Below are 17,956 nucleotides of genomic sequence, written 5' to 3' on the forward strand. Positions count from 1 at the left end.
ACCTGCCCCTGAACCTGCTACTGCAGAAGTGACAAAGAGCAAGGAAGAGCCTGTCAGTCAGAAACCAGTTTCAACACCAGAAGTCATCACAATGCAAACTAAAATTACTGTTGTGGAACAAGGAAAACTTCCTCCACCCCAAAGAAAGACAATGGATCTTAAACCTGCCCCTGAACCTGCTACTGCAGAAGTGACAAAGACAAAGGAAGAGCCTGTCAGTCAGAAACCAGTTTCAACTCCAGAAGTGGTCACAGAACAAATTAAAAGTACTGTTGTGGAACAAGGAAAACTTTCTCCAACCAAAAGAAAGACAATGGATCTTAAACCTGCCCCTGAACCTGCTACTGCAGAAGTGACAAAGACCAAGGAAGAGCCTGTCAGTCAGAAACCAGTTTCATCTCCAGAAGTGGTCACAACGCAAACTAAAATTACTGTTGTGGAAACAGGGAAGCCTTCTCCAACAAAAACCAAGTCAGTTCCTTTCGTAGAACTTGAAGCCACAGATCTGACAAAACCAAAGGAAAAGCCTGACAGTCAGAAACCACCTTCAGTTCCAGAAGTGGTCACAGCAACAGTTGACATTACTGTTGTGAAACAAGGAAAAGTTTCTCCACCCCAAAGAAAAACAAAGGATCTTAAACCTGCCCCTGAACCTGCTACTGCAGAAGTGACAAAGACAAAGGAAGAGCCTGTCAGTCAGAAACCAGTTTCAACTCCAGAAGTGGTCACAACGCAAACTAAAATTACTGTTGTGGAACAAGGAAAACTTCCTCCACCCCAAAGAAAGACAATGGATCTTAAACCTGCCCCTGAACCTGCTACTGCAGAAGTGACAAAGACCAAGGAAGAGCCTGTCAGTCAGAAACCAGTTTCAACACCAGAAGTCGTCACAATGCAAACTAAAATTACTGTTGTGGAACAAGAAAAACTTCCTCCCCCCCAAAGAAAGACAATAGATCTTAAACCTGCCCCTGAACCTGCTACTGCAGAAGTGACAAAGACAAAGGAAGAGCCTGTCAGTCAGAAACCAGTTTCATCTCCAGAAGTGGTCACAACGCAAACTAAAATTACTGTTGTGGAACAAGGAAAAGTTTCTCCACCCCAAAGAAAAACAAAGGATCTTAAACCTGCCCCTGAACCTGCTACTGCAGAAGTGACAAAGACCAAGGAAGAGCCTGTCAGTCAGAAACCAGTTTCAACTCCAGAAGTGGTCACAGAACAAACTAAAATTACTGTTGTTGAACAAGGAAAACTTTCTCCAACCAAAAGAAAGACAATGGATCTTAAACCTGCCCCTGAACCTGCTACTGCAGAAGTGACAAAGACAAAGGAAACACCTGTCAGTCAGAAACCAGTTTCAACTCCAGAAGTGGTCACAACGCAAACTGAAACGACCTTTGTGGAAACAAGGAAGCCTTCTCCAACCAAAAGAAAGACAATGGATCTTAAACCTGCCCCTGAACCTGCTACTGCAGAAGTGACAAAGACAAAGGAAGAGCCTGTCAGTCAGAAACCAGTTTCATCTCCAGAAGTGGTCACAACGCAAACTAAAATTACTGTTGTGGAACAAGGAAAACTTCCTCCACCCCAAAGAAAAACAATGGGTGTTAAACCTGCCCCTGAACCTGCTACTGCAGAAGTGACAAAGACCAAGGAAGAGCCTGTCAGTCAGAAACCAGTTTCATCTCCAGAAGTGGTCACAGAACAAACTAAAATTACTGTTGTTGAACAAGGAAAACTTTCTCCAACCAAAAGAAAGACAATGGATCTTAAACCTGCCCCTGAACCTGCTACTGCAGAAGTGACAAAGACAAAGGAAACACCTGTCAGTCAGAAACCAGTTTCAACTCCAGAAGTGGTCACAACGCAAACTGAAACGACCTTTGTGGAAACAAGGAAGCCTTCTCCAACCAAAAGAAAGACAATGGATCTTAAACCTGCCCCTGAACCTGCTACTGCAGAAGTGACAAAGACAAAGGAAGAGCCTGTCAGTCAGAAACCAGTTTCATCTCCAGAAGTGGTCACAACGCAAACTAAAATTACTGTTGTGGAACAAGGAAAACTTCCTCCACCCCAAAGAAAGACAATGGATCTTAAACCTGCCCCTGAACCTGCTACTGCAGAAGTGACAAAGACCAAGGAAGAGCCTGTCAGTCAGAAACCAGTTTCAACTCCAGAAGTGGTCACAGAACAAATTAAAAGTACTGTTGTGGAACAAGGAAAACTTCCTCTACCCCAAAGAAAGACAATGGATCTTAAACCTGCCCCTGAACCTGCTACTGCAGAAGTGACAAAGAGCAAGGAAGAGCCTGTCAGTCAGAAACCAGTTTCAACTCCAGAAGTGGTCACAGAACAAATTAAAAGTACTGTTGTGGAACAAGGAAAACTTTCTCCAACCAAAAGAAAGACAATGGATCTTAAACCTGCCCCTGAACCTGCTACTGCAGAAGTGACAAAGACAAAGGAAGAGCCTGTCAGTCAGAAACCAGTTTCATCTCCAGAAGTGGTCACAACGCAAACTAAAATTACTGTTGTGGAACAAGGAAAACTTCCTCCACCCCAAAGAAAGACAATGGATCTTAAACCTGCCCCTGAACCTGCTACTGCAGAAGTGACAAAGACAAAGGAAGAGCCTGTCAGTCAGAAACCAGTTTCATCTCCAGAAGTGGTCACAACGCAAACTAAAATTACTGTTGTGGAAACAGGGAAGCCTTCTCCAACAAAAACCAAGTCAGTTCCTTTCGTAGAACTTGAAGCCACAGATCTGACAAAACCAAAGGAAAAGCCTGACAGTCAGAAACCACCTTCAGTTCCAGAAGTGGTCACAGCAACAGTTGACATTACTGTTGTGAAACAAGGAAAAGTTTCTCCACCCCAAAGAAAAACAAAGGATCTTAAACCTGCCCCTGAACCTGCTACTGCAGAAGTGACAAAGACAAAGGAAGAGCCTGTCAGTCAGAAACCAGTTTCAACTCCAGAAGTGGTCACAACGCAAACTAAAATTACTGTTGTGGAACAAGGAAAACTTCCTCCACCGCAAAGAAAGACAATGGATCTTAAACCTGCCCCTGAACCTGCTACTGCAGAAGTGACAAAGACCAAGGAAGAGCCTGTCAGTCAGAAACCAGTTTCAACACCAGAAGTCGTCACAATGCAAACTAAAATTACTGTTGTGGAACAAGGAAAACTTCCTCCCCCCCAAAGAAAGACAATGGATCTTAAACCTGCCCCTGAACCTGCTACTGCAGAAGTGACAAAGACAAAGGAAGAGCCTGTCAGTCAGAAACCAGTTTCATCTCCAGAAGTGGTCACAACGCAAACTAAAATTACTGTTGTGGAACAAGGAAAACTTCCTCCACCCCAAAGAAAGACAATGGATCTTAAACCTGCCCCTGAACCTGCTACTGCAGAAGTGACAAAGACCAAGGAAGAGCCTGTCAGTCAGAAACCAGTTTCAACTCCAGAAGTGGTCACAACGCAAACTAAAATTACTGTTGTGGAAACAGGGAAGCCTTCTCCAACAAAAACCAAGTCAGTTCCTTTCGTAGAACTTGAAGCCACAGATCTGACAAAACCAAAGGAAAAGCCTGACAGTCAGAAACCACCTTCAGTTCCAGAAGTGGTCACAGCAACAGTTGACATTACTGTTGTGAAACAAGGAAAAGTTTCTCCACCCCAAAGAAAAACAAAGGATCTTAAACCTGCCCCTGAACCTGCTACTGCAGAAGTGACAAAGACAAAGGAAGAGCCTGTCAGTCAGAAACCAGTTTCAACTCCAGAAGTGGTCACAACGCAAACTAAAATTACTGTTGTGGAACAAGGAAAACTTCCTCCACCCCAAAGAAAGACAATGGATCTTAAACCTGCCCCTGAACCTGCTACTGCAGAAGTGACAAAGACCAAGGAAGAGCCTGTCAGTCAGAAACCAGTTTCAACACCAGAAGTCGTCACAATGCAAACTAAAATTACTGTTGTGGAACAAGGAAAACTTCCTCCCCCCCAAAGAAAGACAATAGATCTTAAACCTGCCCCTGAACCTGCTACTGCAGAAGTGACAAAGACAAAGGAAGAGCCTGTCAGTCAGAAACCAGTTTCATCTCCAGAAGTGGTCACAACGCAAACTAAAATTACTGTTGTGGAACAAGGAAAAGTTTCTCCACCCCAAAGAAAAACAAAGGATCTTAAACCTGCCCCTGAACCTGCTACTGCAGAAGTGACAAAGACCAAGGAAGAGCCTGTCAGTCAGAAACCAGTTTCAACTCCAGAAGTGGTCACAGAACAAACTAAAATTACTGTTGTGGAACAAGGAAAACTTCCTCCACCCCAAAGAAAGACAATGGATCTTAAACCTGCCCCTGAACCTGCTACTGCAGAAGTGACAAAGACAAAGGAAGAGCCTGACAGTCAGAAACCAGTTTCAACTCCAGAAGTGGTCACAACGCAAACTAAAATTACTGTTGTGGAACAAGGAAAACTTCCTCCACCGCAAAGAAAGACAATGGATCTTAAACCTGCCCCTGAACCTGCTACTGCAGAAGTGACAAAGACCAAGGAAGAGCCTGTCAGTCAGAAACCAGTTTCAACTCCAGAAGTGGTCACAGAACAAACTAAAATTACTGTTGTGGAACAAGGAAAACTTCCTCCACCCCAAAGAAAGACAATGGATCTTAAACCTGCCCCTGAACCTGCTACTGCAGAAGTGACAAAGACCAAGGAAGAGCCTGTCAGTCAGAAACCAGTTTCAACACCAGAAGTCGTCACAATGCAAACTAAAATTACTGTTGTGGAACAAGGAAAACTTCCTCCCCCCCAAAGAAAGACAATGGATCTTAAACCTGCCCCTGAACCTGCTACTGCAGAAGTGACAAAGACAAAGGAAGAGCCTGTCAGTCAGAAACCAGTTTCATCTCCAGAAGTGGTCACAACGCAAACTAAAATTACTGTTGTGGAACAAGGAAAACTTCCTCCACCCCAAAGAAAGACAATGGATCTTAAACCTGCCCCTGAACCTGCTACTGCAGAAGTGACAAAGACCAAGGAAGAGCCTGTCAGTCAGAAACCAGTTTCATCTCCAGAAGTGGTCACAACACAAACTAAAATTACTGTTGTGGAAACAGGGAAGCCTTCTCCAACAAAAACCAAGTCAGTTCCTTTCGTAGAACTTGAAGCCACAGATCTGACAAAACCAAAGGAAAAGCCTGACAGTCAGAAACCACCTTCAGTTCCAGAAGTGGTCACAGCAACAGTTGACATTACTGTTGTGAAACAAGGAAAAGTTTCTCCACCCCAAAGAAAAACAAAGGATCTTAAACCTGCCCCTGAACCTGCTACTGCAGAAGTGACAAAGACCAAGGAAGAGCCTGTCAGTCAGAAACCAGTTTCAACTCCAGAAGTGGTCACAGAACAAACTAAAATTACTGTTGTGGAACAAGGAAAACTTCCTCCACCCCAAAGAAAGACAATGGATCTTAAACCTGCCCCTGAACCTGCTACTGCAGAAGTGACAAAGACCAAGGAAGAGCCTGTCAGTCAGAAACCAGTTTCATCTCCAGAAGTGGTCACAACGCAAACTAAAATTACTGTTGTGGAACAAGGAAAACTTCCTCCACCCCAAAGAAAGACAATGGATCTTAAACCTGCCCCTGAACCTGCTACTGCCGAAGTGACAAAGACAAAGGAAGAGCCTGTCAGTCAGAAACCAGTTTCATCTCCAGAAGTGGTCACAACGCAAACTAAAATTACTGTTGTGGAACAAGGAAAACTTCCTCCCCCCCAAAGAAAGACAATGGATCTTAAACCTGCCCCTGAACCTGCTACTGCAGAAGTGACAAAGACCAAGGAAGAGCCTGTCAGTCAGAAACCAGTTTCATCTCCAGAAGTGGTCACAGAACAAACTAAAATTACTGTTGTGGAACAGGGAAAACTTCCTCCACCCCAAAGAAAGACAATGGATCTTAAACCTGCCCCTGAACCTGCTACTGCAGAAGTGACAAAGACAAAGGAAGAGCCTGTCAGTCAGAAACCAGTTTCATCTCCAGAAGTGGTCACAACGCAAACTAAAATTACTGTTGTGGAACAAGGAAAACTTCCTCCACCCCAAAGAAAAACAATGGGTGTTAAACCTGCCCCTGAACCTGCTACTGCAGAAGTGACAAAGACCAAGGAAGAGCCTGTCAGTCAGAAACCAGTTTCATCTCCAGAAGTGGTCACAGAACAAACTAAAATTACTGTTGTGGAACAAGGAAAACTTCCTCCACCCCAAAGAAAGACAATGGATCTTAAACCTGCCCCTGAACCTGCTACTGCAGAAGTGACAAAGACAAAGGAAGAGCCTGTCAGTCAGAAACCAGTTTCAACTCCAGAAGTGGTCACAGAACAAATTAAAAGTACTGTTGTGGAACAAGGAAAACTTCCTCCACCCCAAAGAAAGACAATGGATCTTAAACCTGCCCCTGAACCTGCTACTGCAGAAGTGACAAAGAGCAAGGAAGAGCCTGTCAGTCAGAAACCAGTTTCAACTCCAGAAGTGGTCACAGAACAAATTAAAAGTACTGTTGTGGAACAAGGAAAACTTTCTCCAACCAAAAGAAAGACAATGGATCTTAAACCTGCCCCTGAACCTGCTACTGCAGAAGTGACAAAGACCAAGGAAGAGCCTGTCAGTCAGAAACCAGTTTCAACTCCAGAAGTGGTCACAACGCAAACTAAAATTACTGTTGTGGAACAAGGAAAACTTCCTCCACCGCAAAGAAAGACAATGGATCTTAAACCTGCCCCTGAACCTGCTACTGCAGAAGTGACAAAGACCAAGGAAGAGCCTGTCAGTCAGAAACCAGTTTCAACACCAGAAGTCGTCACAATGCAAACTAAAATTACTGTTGTGGAACAAGGAAAACTTCCTCCCCCCCAAAGAAAGACAATGGATCTTAAACCTGCCCCTGAACCTGCTACTGCAGAAGTGACAAAGACAAAGGAAGAGCCTGTCAGTCAGAAACCAGTTTCATCTCCAGAAGTGGTCACAACGCAAACTAAAATTACTGTTGTGGAACAAGGAAAACTTCCTCCACCCCAAAGAAAGACAATGGATCTTAAACCTGCCCCTGAACCTGCTACTGCAGAAGTGACAAAGACAAAGGAAGAGCCTGTCAGTCAGAAACCAGTTTCATCTCCAGAAGTGGTCACAACGCAAACTAAAATTACTGTTGTGGAAACAGGGAAGCCTTCTCCAACAAAAACCAAGTCAGTTCCTTTCGTAGAACTTGAAGCCACAGATCTGACAAAACCAAAGGAAAAGCCTGACAGTCAGAAACCACCTTCAGTTCCAGAAGTGGTCACAGCAACAGTTGACATTACTGTTGTGAAACAAGGAAAAGTTTCTCCACCCCAAAGAAAAACAAAGGATCTTAAACCTGCCCCTGAACCTGCTACTGCAGAAGTGACAAAGACAAAGGAAGAGCCTGTCAGTCAGAAACCAGTTTCAACTCCAGAAGTGGTCACAACGCAAACTAAAATTACTGTTGTGGAACAAGGAAAACTTCCTCCACCCCAAAGAAAGACAATGGATCTTAAACCTGCCCCTGAACCTGCTACTGCAGAAGTGACAAAGACCAAGGAAGAGCCTGTCAGTCAGAAACCAGTTTCAACACCAGAAGTCGTCACAATGCAAACTAAAATTACTGTTGTGGAACAAGGAAAACTTCCTCCCCCCCAAAGAAAGACAATAGATCTTAAACCTGCCCCTGAACCTGCTACTGCAGAAGTGACAAAGACAAAGGAAGAGCCTGTCAGTCAGAAACCAGTTTCATCTCCAGAAGTGGTCACAACGCAAACTAAAATTACTGTTGTGGAACAAGGAAAAGTTTCTCCACCCCAAAGAAAAACAAAGGATCTTAAACCTGCCCCTGAACCTGCTACTGCAGAAGTGACAAAGACCAAGGAAGAGCCTGTCAGTCAGAAACCAGTTTCAACTCCAGAAGTGGTCACAGAACAAACTAAAATTACTGTTGTGGAACAAGGAAAACTTCCTCCACCCCAAAGAAAGACAATGGATCTTAAACCTGCCCCTGAACCTGCTACTGCAGAAGTGACAAAGACAAAGGAAGAGCCTGACAGTCAGAAACCAGTTTCAACTCCAGAAGTGGTCACAACGCAAACTAAAATTACTGTTGTGGAACAAGGAAAACTTCCTCCACCGCAAAGAAAGACAATGGATCTTAAACCTGCCCCTGAACCTGCTACTGCAGAAGTGACAAAGACCAAGGAAGAGCCTGTCAGTCAGAAACCAGTTTCAACTCCAGAAGTGGTCACAGAACAAACTAAAATTACTGTTGTGGAACAAGGAAAACTTCCTCCACCCCAAAGAAAGACAATGGATCTTAAACCTGCCCCTGAACCTGCTACTGCAGAAGTGACAAAGACCAAGGAAGAGCCTGTCAGTCAGAAACCAGTTTCAACACCAGAAGTCGTCACAATGCAAACTAAAATTACTGTTGTGGAACAAGGAAAACTTCCTCCCCCCCAAAGAAAGACAATGGATCTTAAACCTGCCCCTGAACCTGCTACTGCAGAAGTGACAAAGACAAAGGAAGAGCCTGTCAGTCAGAAACCAGTTTCATCTCCAGAAGTGGTCACAACGCAAACTAAAATTACTGTTGTGGAACAAGGAAAACTTCCTCCACCCCAAAGAAAGACAATGGATCTTAAACCTGCCCCTGAACCTGCTACTGCAGAAGTGACAAAGACCAAGGAAGAGCCTGTCAGTCAGAAACCAGTTTCATCTCCAGAAGTGGTCACAACACAAACTAAAATTACTGTTGTGGAAACAGGGAAGCCTTCTCCAACAAAAACCAAGTCAGTTCCTTTCGTAGAACTTGAAGCCACAGATCTGACAAAACCAAAGGAAAAGCCTGACAGTCAGAAACCACCTTCAGTTCCAGAAGTGGTCACAGCAACAGTTGACATTACTGTTGTGAAACAAGGAAAAGTTTCTCCACCCCAAAGAAAAACAAAGGATCTTAAACCTGCCCCTGAACCTGCTACTGCAGAAGTGACAAAGACCAAGGAAGAGCCTGTCAGTCAGAAACCAGTTTCAACTCCAGAAGTGGTCACAGAACAAACTAAAATTACTGTTGTGGAACAAGGAAAACTTCCTCCACCCCAAAGAAAGACAATGGATCTTAAACCTGCCCCTGAACCTGCTACTGCAGAAGTGACAAAGACCAAGGAAGAGCCTGTCAGTCAGAAACCAGTTTCATCTCCAGAAGTGGTCACAACGCAAACTAAAATTACTGTTGTGGAACAAGGAAAACTTCCTCCCCCCCAAAGAAAGACGATGGATCTTAAACCTGCCCCTGAACCTGCTACTGCAGAAGTGACAAAGACAAAGGAAGAGCCTGTCAGTCAGAAACCAGTTTCATCTCCAGAAGTGGTCACAACGCAAACTAAAATTACTGTTGTGGAACAAGGAAAACTTCCTCCCCCCCAAAGAAAGACGATGGATCTTAAACCTGCCCCTGAACCTGCTACTGCAGAAGTGACAAAGACCAAGGAAGAGCCTGTCAGTCAGAAACCAGTTTCATCTCCAGAAGTGGTCACAGAACAAACTAAAATTACTGTTGTGGAACAGGGAAAACTTCCTCCACCCCAAAGAAAGACAATGGATCTTAAACCTGCCCCTGAACCTGCTACTGCAGAAGTGACAAAGACAAAGGAAGAGCCTGTCAGTCAGAAACCAGTTTCAACTCCAGAAGTGGTCACAGAACAAATTAAAAGTACTGTTGTGGAACAAGGAAAACTTTCTCCAACCAAAAGAAAGACAATGGATCTTAAACCTGCCCCTGAACCTGCTACTGCAGAAGTGACAAAGACCAAGGAAGAGCCTGACAGTCAGAAACCAGTTTCATCTCCAGAAGTCGTCACAATGCAAACTAAAATTACTGTTGTGGAAACAGGGAAGCCTTCTCCAACAAAAACCAAGTCAGTTCCTTCCATAGAACTTGCAGCCACAGAGCTGACAAAACCAAAGGAAAAGCCTGACAGTCAGAAACCACCTTCAGTTCCAGAAGTGGTCACAGCAACAGTTGACATTACTGTTGTGAAACAAGGAAAAGTTTCTCCACCCCAAAGAAAAACAAAGGATCTTAAACCTGCCCCTGAACCTGCTACTGCAGAAGTGACAAAGACAAAGGAAACACCTGTCAGTCAGAAACCAGTTTCAACTCCAGAAGTGGTCACAACGCAAACTAAAATTACTGTTGTGGAAACAGGGAAGCCTTCTCCAACCAAAACCAAGTCAGTTCCTTCCATAGAACTTGCAGCCACAGAGCTGACAAAACCAAAGGAAAAGCCTGACAGTCAGAAACCACCTTCAGTTCCAGAAGTGGTCACCGCAACAGTTGACATTACTGTTGTGAAACAAGGAAAAGTTTCTCTAACCAAATTACAGTCAGAGGCTGTTAAACCTTCCCCTGAGCTTGATATTACAGAGCTGACAAAGACCAAGGAAGAACCTGATAGTCAGAAACCAGTTTCAACCCCAGAAGTGGCCACAGCACAAACTGAATTCAGTATTGCAGAAAAAGGAAAGCTTTCTGTAAGCAAAACAAAGACAGAGCCCCCAGTTTTTGCTATGGTTCCACAATCCAACATTGAGGCAGCTGATGTCGTTAGTGATGTCAAGCCTCCAATCAAGGGTGTTGTTAAATTGCCTGTCCCTCAGAAAGGGGGGATTTCAGAGAAGAGTCAATCCTCCATAGAGGTCAGTCCAGTAGGTGGAAAGGTTCCTGTTCAGCTTGGTAGCACTGCTGTTATTCAGGAGTTTCCCGGAAAGAAGATCGCCACAATCATTCTTGACACATCTGAGGTGTTTGTAGAGACAGATGATATTTCCTCTTCATCTCATTTTGAACCTCTGGAATCTGTAACTCCATCCATTTCCACACTGTCTAAACCTGCAGACGCAGAGTTCAAAGAGCCTAAAGACGGGTGCAAAAAGGCCCCAGAACCAGCCATTGCCCAGTTTACAGAAAGAGACTCAAGTACAGTTCCTCAAACACAGTCATCTCTCTCCTCCGAACCTACACATGCAACACATGGGGCAGCTTTCATTGACAAATTATGGAAAGACACACCAGAGATTCAAAAGAGATATCTGGTCCTCGATCTGCCCGACATAGACGTCAGCCAGACATATGAGACAGAGACTGTGGCTGAAGGTGTCTCTACTCAGCCAACCTCTGCTGTCTTTGCAGAGCCACAGCCTAATGAGAGAGACATTTTATCTGAGCAGGAAATAACACAGCTAAGTGAATCTCTGAGCCAGCTTAAGATTATGGAAACCATACATGGAAGACCCAAAGAGGAGCATGGTGTCCAGAAGCAGCATTTTAAAGTGCCAACACTTGTTCAAACAAAGATCCAGAGTGAAAGCGTGCCAGAAAACAAAGATAAGACTGCTGAAGCTAAGCCAGAGAAAGCTGCAGTAGAGATGACAAAGGTAAAGGTGCAAGAGATCTGCACTGAACGTCAAGATAAAGTGCCTCAAATGGACTCTGCTCAGCCCACCTTTTCTGTTTCTGACTCACAACAACCATGTGAGACCGACACAGAATTTATAGAAATTACATTATATGAGAAAGATATAGTGAAATCAAGCCAGACTGAAACTAAAACTGGGATGCTGAAAACCACACAGGAAAGACCTACAGAGATCAGGGGCGAGCACCTTAAGGTGTCAACACCTGGAGTGGACAGTGGTCTGGCAGCAGGGCAGCCGAGCGAAGCAGAGAAAACATCTCCAGAACTTAGTTTATCTGAGAGAGACACTGCAAAGCCGAGCGATACAGTGATTATGCTAGGCTTCTCAAAAACCACAAGGGAAGGACGCAAAGAGGTCAAGGATTACTACATGCAAGAAGACCCTGGTAAGGTGTCTACAGAAGACATGCAGGGTGCACTCCAGAGTCTGGATGACAAGTCTGTTAAGGTGCAGAAAATCCATAAAGAGACTGAAGTGCACGTTTTACAACCACATACACAGGCTGCTATAGAGGAGCTGAAAATCACATTTGTTGATGCTGCAAGCATGCCAAGCACTGACGTAGGCCAAGCAAGTACCCAGGCCAGAACAGTGACAGAAAACAAAGACCTGACTTCTGTTCAGCCAGAAAGCACCACAGTTAAGACAGACAATGAAATCATCATAATAGCCAAGGAACCAAAGATAGAAATATTTCAGATTAGTTCAAAATGTGAAAAAGTGCCTGAAATGAAAGATAAGACTGCAACTGACATCCATCCTAAGAAGGCTGAGGTTAGGACAGAAACTGAAGTGCAACAAATCATCACTGAAAGAGAAGAGATTGTCGCTCCAAGTGACTCCACCCAACAGATGTATGAGGCCAAGAAACAGCCTGTAGAAATAAGCTTATCTAAACAAGTCCAGGCCAAACCAAGCCAAACTGATACTCATCTAAAACTTCTCAGCACTACAGAGGAAGGACCCAAAGAAAAACATGCTAAAGTGCCAACACATGAAATGCACGATGTTAAAACTGTTACAAAGGGAGAGATACACACGAGCGTGCGTGAATACATAACTGTCACTACAGAGAAGAAACCCAGGATGGAATCAGGTCTCCAGGTTGTGACAGGTAAAGAAAGTAAAGATGTGACAACCACAGACAATGAGCCTGACAAATCCACAGTAAAGACAGTCAAGGTAGAAGTACATGAGAGTCGTACTGAATCCCTGTCTGGACTTAGCGGGGCCCCTGAAGCCCAAACTGACACTACAGAGAGAACAGAAAAGAAAGAACCCAAAGAGGTGGAGAAGAAGCGGATTGAGGACCAAAGGGAACCAGTGGTCAGAGTAGAGCTACAACAGTTGGCCCTCCCCATGGCCACCACAGCCACCACTGGTGAAGTGATGCTTCAGGACTTCAGTTTGCCACAGGTAAGACAGGAGAGGCACTGCTCTGACTTCTTCCAGTAAAATATTATTTGATCTATTCTCAGTGAGACATATTTGTTACATGTCCATGTATGTGTAGTGTTTAATAGCTTTTCTTGAAGAAAATAACATGTTTATGGCACCTGGACAGATGTTTCCCCATCTCTACAGTATGTTCTCTCTTACTGTGTGACAGTCTGTCAGGTACTGTCGGAGTAACATGCGATGTACGATCGTAGAAAAGTCATAATTCACATAGTATGGAATTATTTTAAAAATGGGACATTGTTGATTGTTACATGTCTAAACTGTTACCACACTGGTGTTTGATGCCCACGATAGGAGCAGGTTGTCAGTGCTGACGAGATATCGCCAGTATCACAGCAGGAAGTCCTGGCTGAAGTAACCCAGGAGCTGGGATCAGCTGCTCATGAAAGCCAAACAGACACAAGTGTCGTGGTCCTCGGGTCGTCAGAAGGCTCTGTCATCTTCACAGAACACATACAGCTGTTTACTGTGCCGGGACCCAACAGTGAACTCATTGAGGTACCACCTGCTCTTTTTGATGCTGCCACTAGGAGTCGCCAAACTTCACCAAATTTTCAAACCCTACTCAAAAGTATTTACTTAATTTTATTCACAAATACACAGTAAAGCTTCAAAACAGTCAAATATTATGTGGAATTAGGCCAAATTTTTACCTAGGCCCCTAAATGGGCTAAATTGACTCAAACCTGAACATTATGGAACCCTGTTCCATCCTTTGAACTGAATTTTGTGACTCCAGGCTCTGATGCATCTCTGTCTCTCAAGGTCAAACCACCAGAGGATGCTCCAGAGGCCCTGGTGACCTCCACCAGTGATCTGGGTGGTCATCTAAGCAGGCTGGTATTCAAAATCCTGAGCTGCCAGAACCGCCCAGCTGAGCTCAGCCCAGCAGCCATGTCCCGGCAGGTGGAGGAGGCTCAGGTGAGATGATACATGTCAGAAATAAACACTGCTGGGTCTGGAGCTGGCAAGACACAGATAGTAATGCCACCGATGGGTTTGTAATGTCATTTTAGATTTGATTGTCTAATAATCACATAATCTTATTAAAAATAATAATTAGAATAACTGTCTGTGTTAATCTGCTGAGTACAGGAGTGCAGAGACGCTGCCCAGGCCCAGGTGTCCCTGATTTCCCAGCTGAGAGGAGCAGATGTTGAGAACAGAGATGATCTGAAGCAGGTGGAGGACCAGTGGAGCGCCATTGCTCAGGATGCAGCTGCTGCTGTTCAGAGAAAAGAGGCCCAGCTGCAGCTGGTGACTGAGTACTGCACACTGACCCAGGCAGCCCAGACCACAATGGACAGACAGACTGCAGAACTAGACACAGTGAAAATGTGAGTTGTCGTCTGCTTTCTAAAACTGAAGCTTGGAGGTTAAGATGGCTCCAAGATCTTTTATAGCATTGTTGACTGGAATGTAAATCTTGAAGACAAAGGGAAAGAAGCTTCTCTTAGACCCATGTGTTGTAGAACCTGATGCCCAAATGTCAAACGCATGATGTTTAAAAGTTAGTTTTTCCTTTCAGGTCCCCATTGCAGAGCAGTTCCAAGGAGGCAGAGCAGCTGTGCTCCTTACAGAGAAGTATGGAGGAGAATAGAACAGTACTCGGGCAGCTGCTTGTGACCTGTACCAAACTTTGCCCCCAGCTCAGCCGGTCTGAGCGAACAGCTGCACAGGCTGAGCTGAAGAACCTCCAAGAGAAGTGGAGAGGTCTGGAAAGAGTTGTGGAGAGGACGCTTCATCACACAAATGCCCTTTCTCACGAGACCAGCAGCCTTCTGTCTGACATATCAGGGCTACAGGAATCCCTGGAAACAATTGGCAGAGACCTTGAAACCAAGTCTCCTTTGGGTACTCAGTGGAATTGTAAGAAAGAGCAGCAGCTGATGGAGGCAAATGCTGAGGTTAAAGCTGCCCACCAGAAATACCTCCATCTGCAGCAGCTTTCAGAAGCAGTGCTCCTCAGCTCACAAAGGGAGAAGGAAACAAGAGAGATACGAGAGGGGCTCAAGATGGTTCAAGACAAGCTTACCCACACAGAGGAACTAGTGACCTCCCAAACCCAGATCTGCAGCAATCCTATCATGGAAAAGATTATCATGGTGATGAGGGATGGCTTTGCCTGGGCTAAGCAAACAGACACTGACATTGAGGGCCGGAGGAAGAGGGTGGCTCTCCTCCCTGAAGAAGTTCACTGGCAGCTCAGAGATCTGAAGAAACTGCAGTGTGAGGTGATAGCCAAACAGGGTCAACTGGAGGCACTGGTGGAGGAGGTGACAGAGTTCCTTCCACAGCTGGACCAGGCTGAGGAGGTGCCCATGGTGCGCTCCTCTCTTGGATCCCTTGAGGGACTCTCAAAGTCGACCAGTGAGAAGCTGGCCAAAGCTGTGAGAGAGGTAGAGTCAGGACTGCAAACTAGAGAAAAGCTGTCAGAGCAGATTGCTGATCTGGACACCTGGGTTGTTGCTCATCTGCACAGAGAGGCCTCCAGGAGTGTGGACGGTGAACTCAGGAGCCCTGCTGAACTTGATCGCAGAGTTCGTCAGATCCAAGAGACCCTGGTTGAGGCTGAGAAGCAGGCAGCAGTCTGTGAGGCTCTTTTAATGAAGAGTAAAGACATGTCCTCTGAACTCAGCATCACAGAGAACTGTCAGCTTTTTGAAAAGCTCACCAGCCTCCAGGAGGAAATCAGAGCCATTAGCAGCTATGAGAAGGACAATAAAACCGAGCTGGATGATCTCATCCAGGCTGTTGATTCAAGCAAGAAAACCCTTGTCAGCATTGAAAAAAGCCTGAGGCAGATGTTAGCGGATATCAACAGGCACAAATTACCGCTCACAAACGAGTCCCTGAAAGCTTTGGAACCTTACAAACACATGATTTTGAAGCACAAGTCCCAGGTGGATCTTCTGCATCCTTGGATTCCCCAGGAAAAGACAAGGGAACTGTACTCGGCCATTTCTGAACTTCACAGCCAATTGACTAGTCTGGAAATGAAAGCCAGTGATCACGAAAGGTACCTGAACACAAGGCAGCGTGTGGAGGACCTCAAGGAGAACATTCAGCAGCAGATCCAGCAGGCTAAAGAAGACAACAGGGACATGGAGGAGAAGTACAAAATCTGTCAGAGCGTTCTTTTGCAGTTTGCTCTCATAAAGTTTTTGTGTGAGGAGGCCCGCTCCAAACTTCAGATAATCTCTGCTGACCTCTACCCCTCGCAGCTCAGTGCAGAGCAACAGAGGCTCAAACAGAATGAGAAGAACATTGACATCTGGGAGATTACACACTACAACAACCTCAGCATCATTGAGTGGAACCAGTTGAAGGACCTGGACCTGGAATCAGAGAAGAAAGCCACCCAAGCTTTTCTCTGGGAGACCCAGAAGGAACTCCAGAAAGTCACTGTGTTGGACCCAAATGAGACAGCAATCAACAAGGAGTACCAGAGAATCTTGGTTTTGAAAAATACTGTAGAGTCGAGAATGAGAGCACTGGATATTCTAGAGCAAAAGAAGGGAAACAGAAAAGGAAGTGGCTCCAAAGATCTCACGGCTTTGAAGAATACAGTCCTCAGTCAGTGTGACACACACATGGCAAGTGATCTTATTGTCATTTTATTGTTTTAGATTCCTTTTGTCATTTTAAAATGTTGTTTCCATAAACTTTGATGTTTTGATGAGTTTAGAAAGTCAGAGATGAATTTGAAAGTTCATTTGCTTTAATTTCACTTATTTTAAGAAAAACAGTTGAGTTGTGTCATTTTAAACACTGTGTACTGTATTTAGGGAGGAATTTGTTCTTTAGTCGAACTGACTAAAATTTGTTTCTAGATGAGGTTCAAAGGATTTGACCCATTCAAGTCTCGATAAGTCTAAGACTGTGGGTGGACATGTACTTAATTTATAAAAAATCAGTAGGGTTAGAACCGAAACCACCCCCAGGTCTACCGAATTAATACAAATTGTCTGTTGTTCTCACTTTGCAGAACTGCTCCCCTCTTCAACTTTGCAACACTCTGTGCTGATTACAGCGTCTATTAAAACTTGTGTTTGATTATGTTTTAGGAGAACATTACCCAAGCCAGGGAGTCTTTGAGGGGCTACATTTGTGCTGTTAGACAAGCAGTGTGGTTCCTGAAGAACATCGAGGTCACTCTCCTGCCACCGCAGGGTTCTGTTGGACTCTGTTCTGAGAGGCTGGACAAAACACAGCGGGCTTTGGTTGCTCTGCAGCAGCAGTTTCAGACACATGTGGAGAAGCTCCAGAGCCAAGTTGATCTGCATCCTTACCTGTCCCCCCAGAAGGTAGAGCAGCTCCAGGAAAATATTCTGAGTCAGCTCCTGGTGAGGATGTCCTCTCTCCAGGCGAGGGGCCATGTCCGACTGGAGTGGCTCAGCAGGTACTGGATTTATAAATAAAAGGCTGATTCTTCAACTGCTCGGACGTCCTTCGTGACACACTTACACTCAAACCTGTAAATGCACAGACACTGAACCAGCAACGGAAAATGGCAACAACATATACCCAAACAATCAATCAGGTGACTAGAACAGGGAAATAGAGTTGGGGGAAAGATACCAGAGGCAGCAGGAAGTGAGGAAACCCTACAAAATAAAAGTCCCCAAACAGGAAGTCCATACTGGTTATGACAAATGACACTATTACACATTACACATTACCTGTCAGAGACTGAACGACATCCCTCAGACGTTAGACTACATGGTCATTCAGTGCATTCAGATGTTTTTGTGTATGTGGGTCAAAACAATAGTTTTTCTTTAATAGATGTATTTTCTTGCAGATGCGCAGAACATCACAAAAATTTCATCAAGTGCAAAGATGAAATCATCCAGAAAGTGAAGAGTGCGGAGAACAGCCTCGTCCAACGTATCTCTCAAAAAATCACCTGTCTCACTGACTGCACTGAGCAGGAGGCAAAGCTCAAAGTAGGTAACC

The 17,956-nt window shown here is 44.7% G+C and overlaps 1 protein-coding gene across 1 annotated transcript in view; it reads left to right on the plus strand.

Annotated features, from left to right (window-relative positions):
- syne2b (spectrin repeat containing, nuclear envelope 2b) overlaps positions 1–17,956 on the plus strand; it is a 105,702-nt gene that overhangs the window by 42,108 nt on the left and 45,638 nt on the right. The window contains exons 58-67 of the mRNA XM_026305251.1: positions 447–471; positions 1,086–1,543; positions 2,706–2,743; positions 9,772–12,952; positions 13,292–13,495; positions 13,763–13,918; positions 14,093–14,334; positions 14,526–16,593; positions 17,065–17,399; positions 17,802–17,946. Coding sequence (XP_026161036.1) covers positions 447–471; positions 1,086–1,543; positions 2,706–2,743; positions 9,772–12,952; positions 13,292–13,495; positions 13,763–13,918; positions 14,093–14,334; positions 14,526–16,593; positions 17,065–17,399; positions 17,802–17,946 — 6,852 coding nt within the window. The remainder of the gene's footprint in view (positions 1–446; positions 472–1,085; positions 1,544–2,705; positions 2,744–9,771; positions 12,953–13,291; positions 13,496–13,762; positions 13,919–14,092; positions 14,335–14,525; positions 16,594–17,064; positions 17,400–17,801; positions 17,947–17,956) is intronic.

Source organism: Mastacembelus armatus, chromosome 22 (assembly GCF_900324485.2).
Source record: "Mastacembelus armatus chromosome 22, fMasArm1.2, whole genome shotgun sequence".
NCBI classification, from domain to species: Eukaryota; Metazoa; Chordata; class Actinopteri; order Synbranchiformes; family Mastacembelidae; genus Mastacembelus; species Mastacembelus armatus.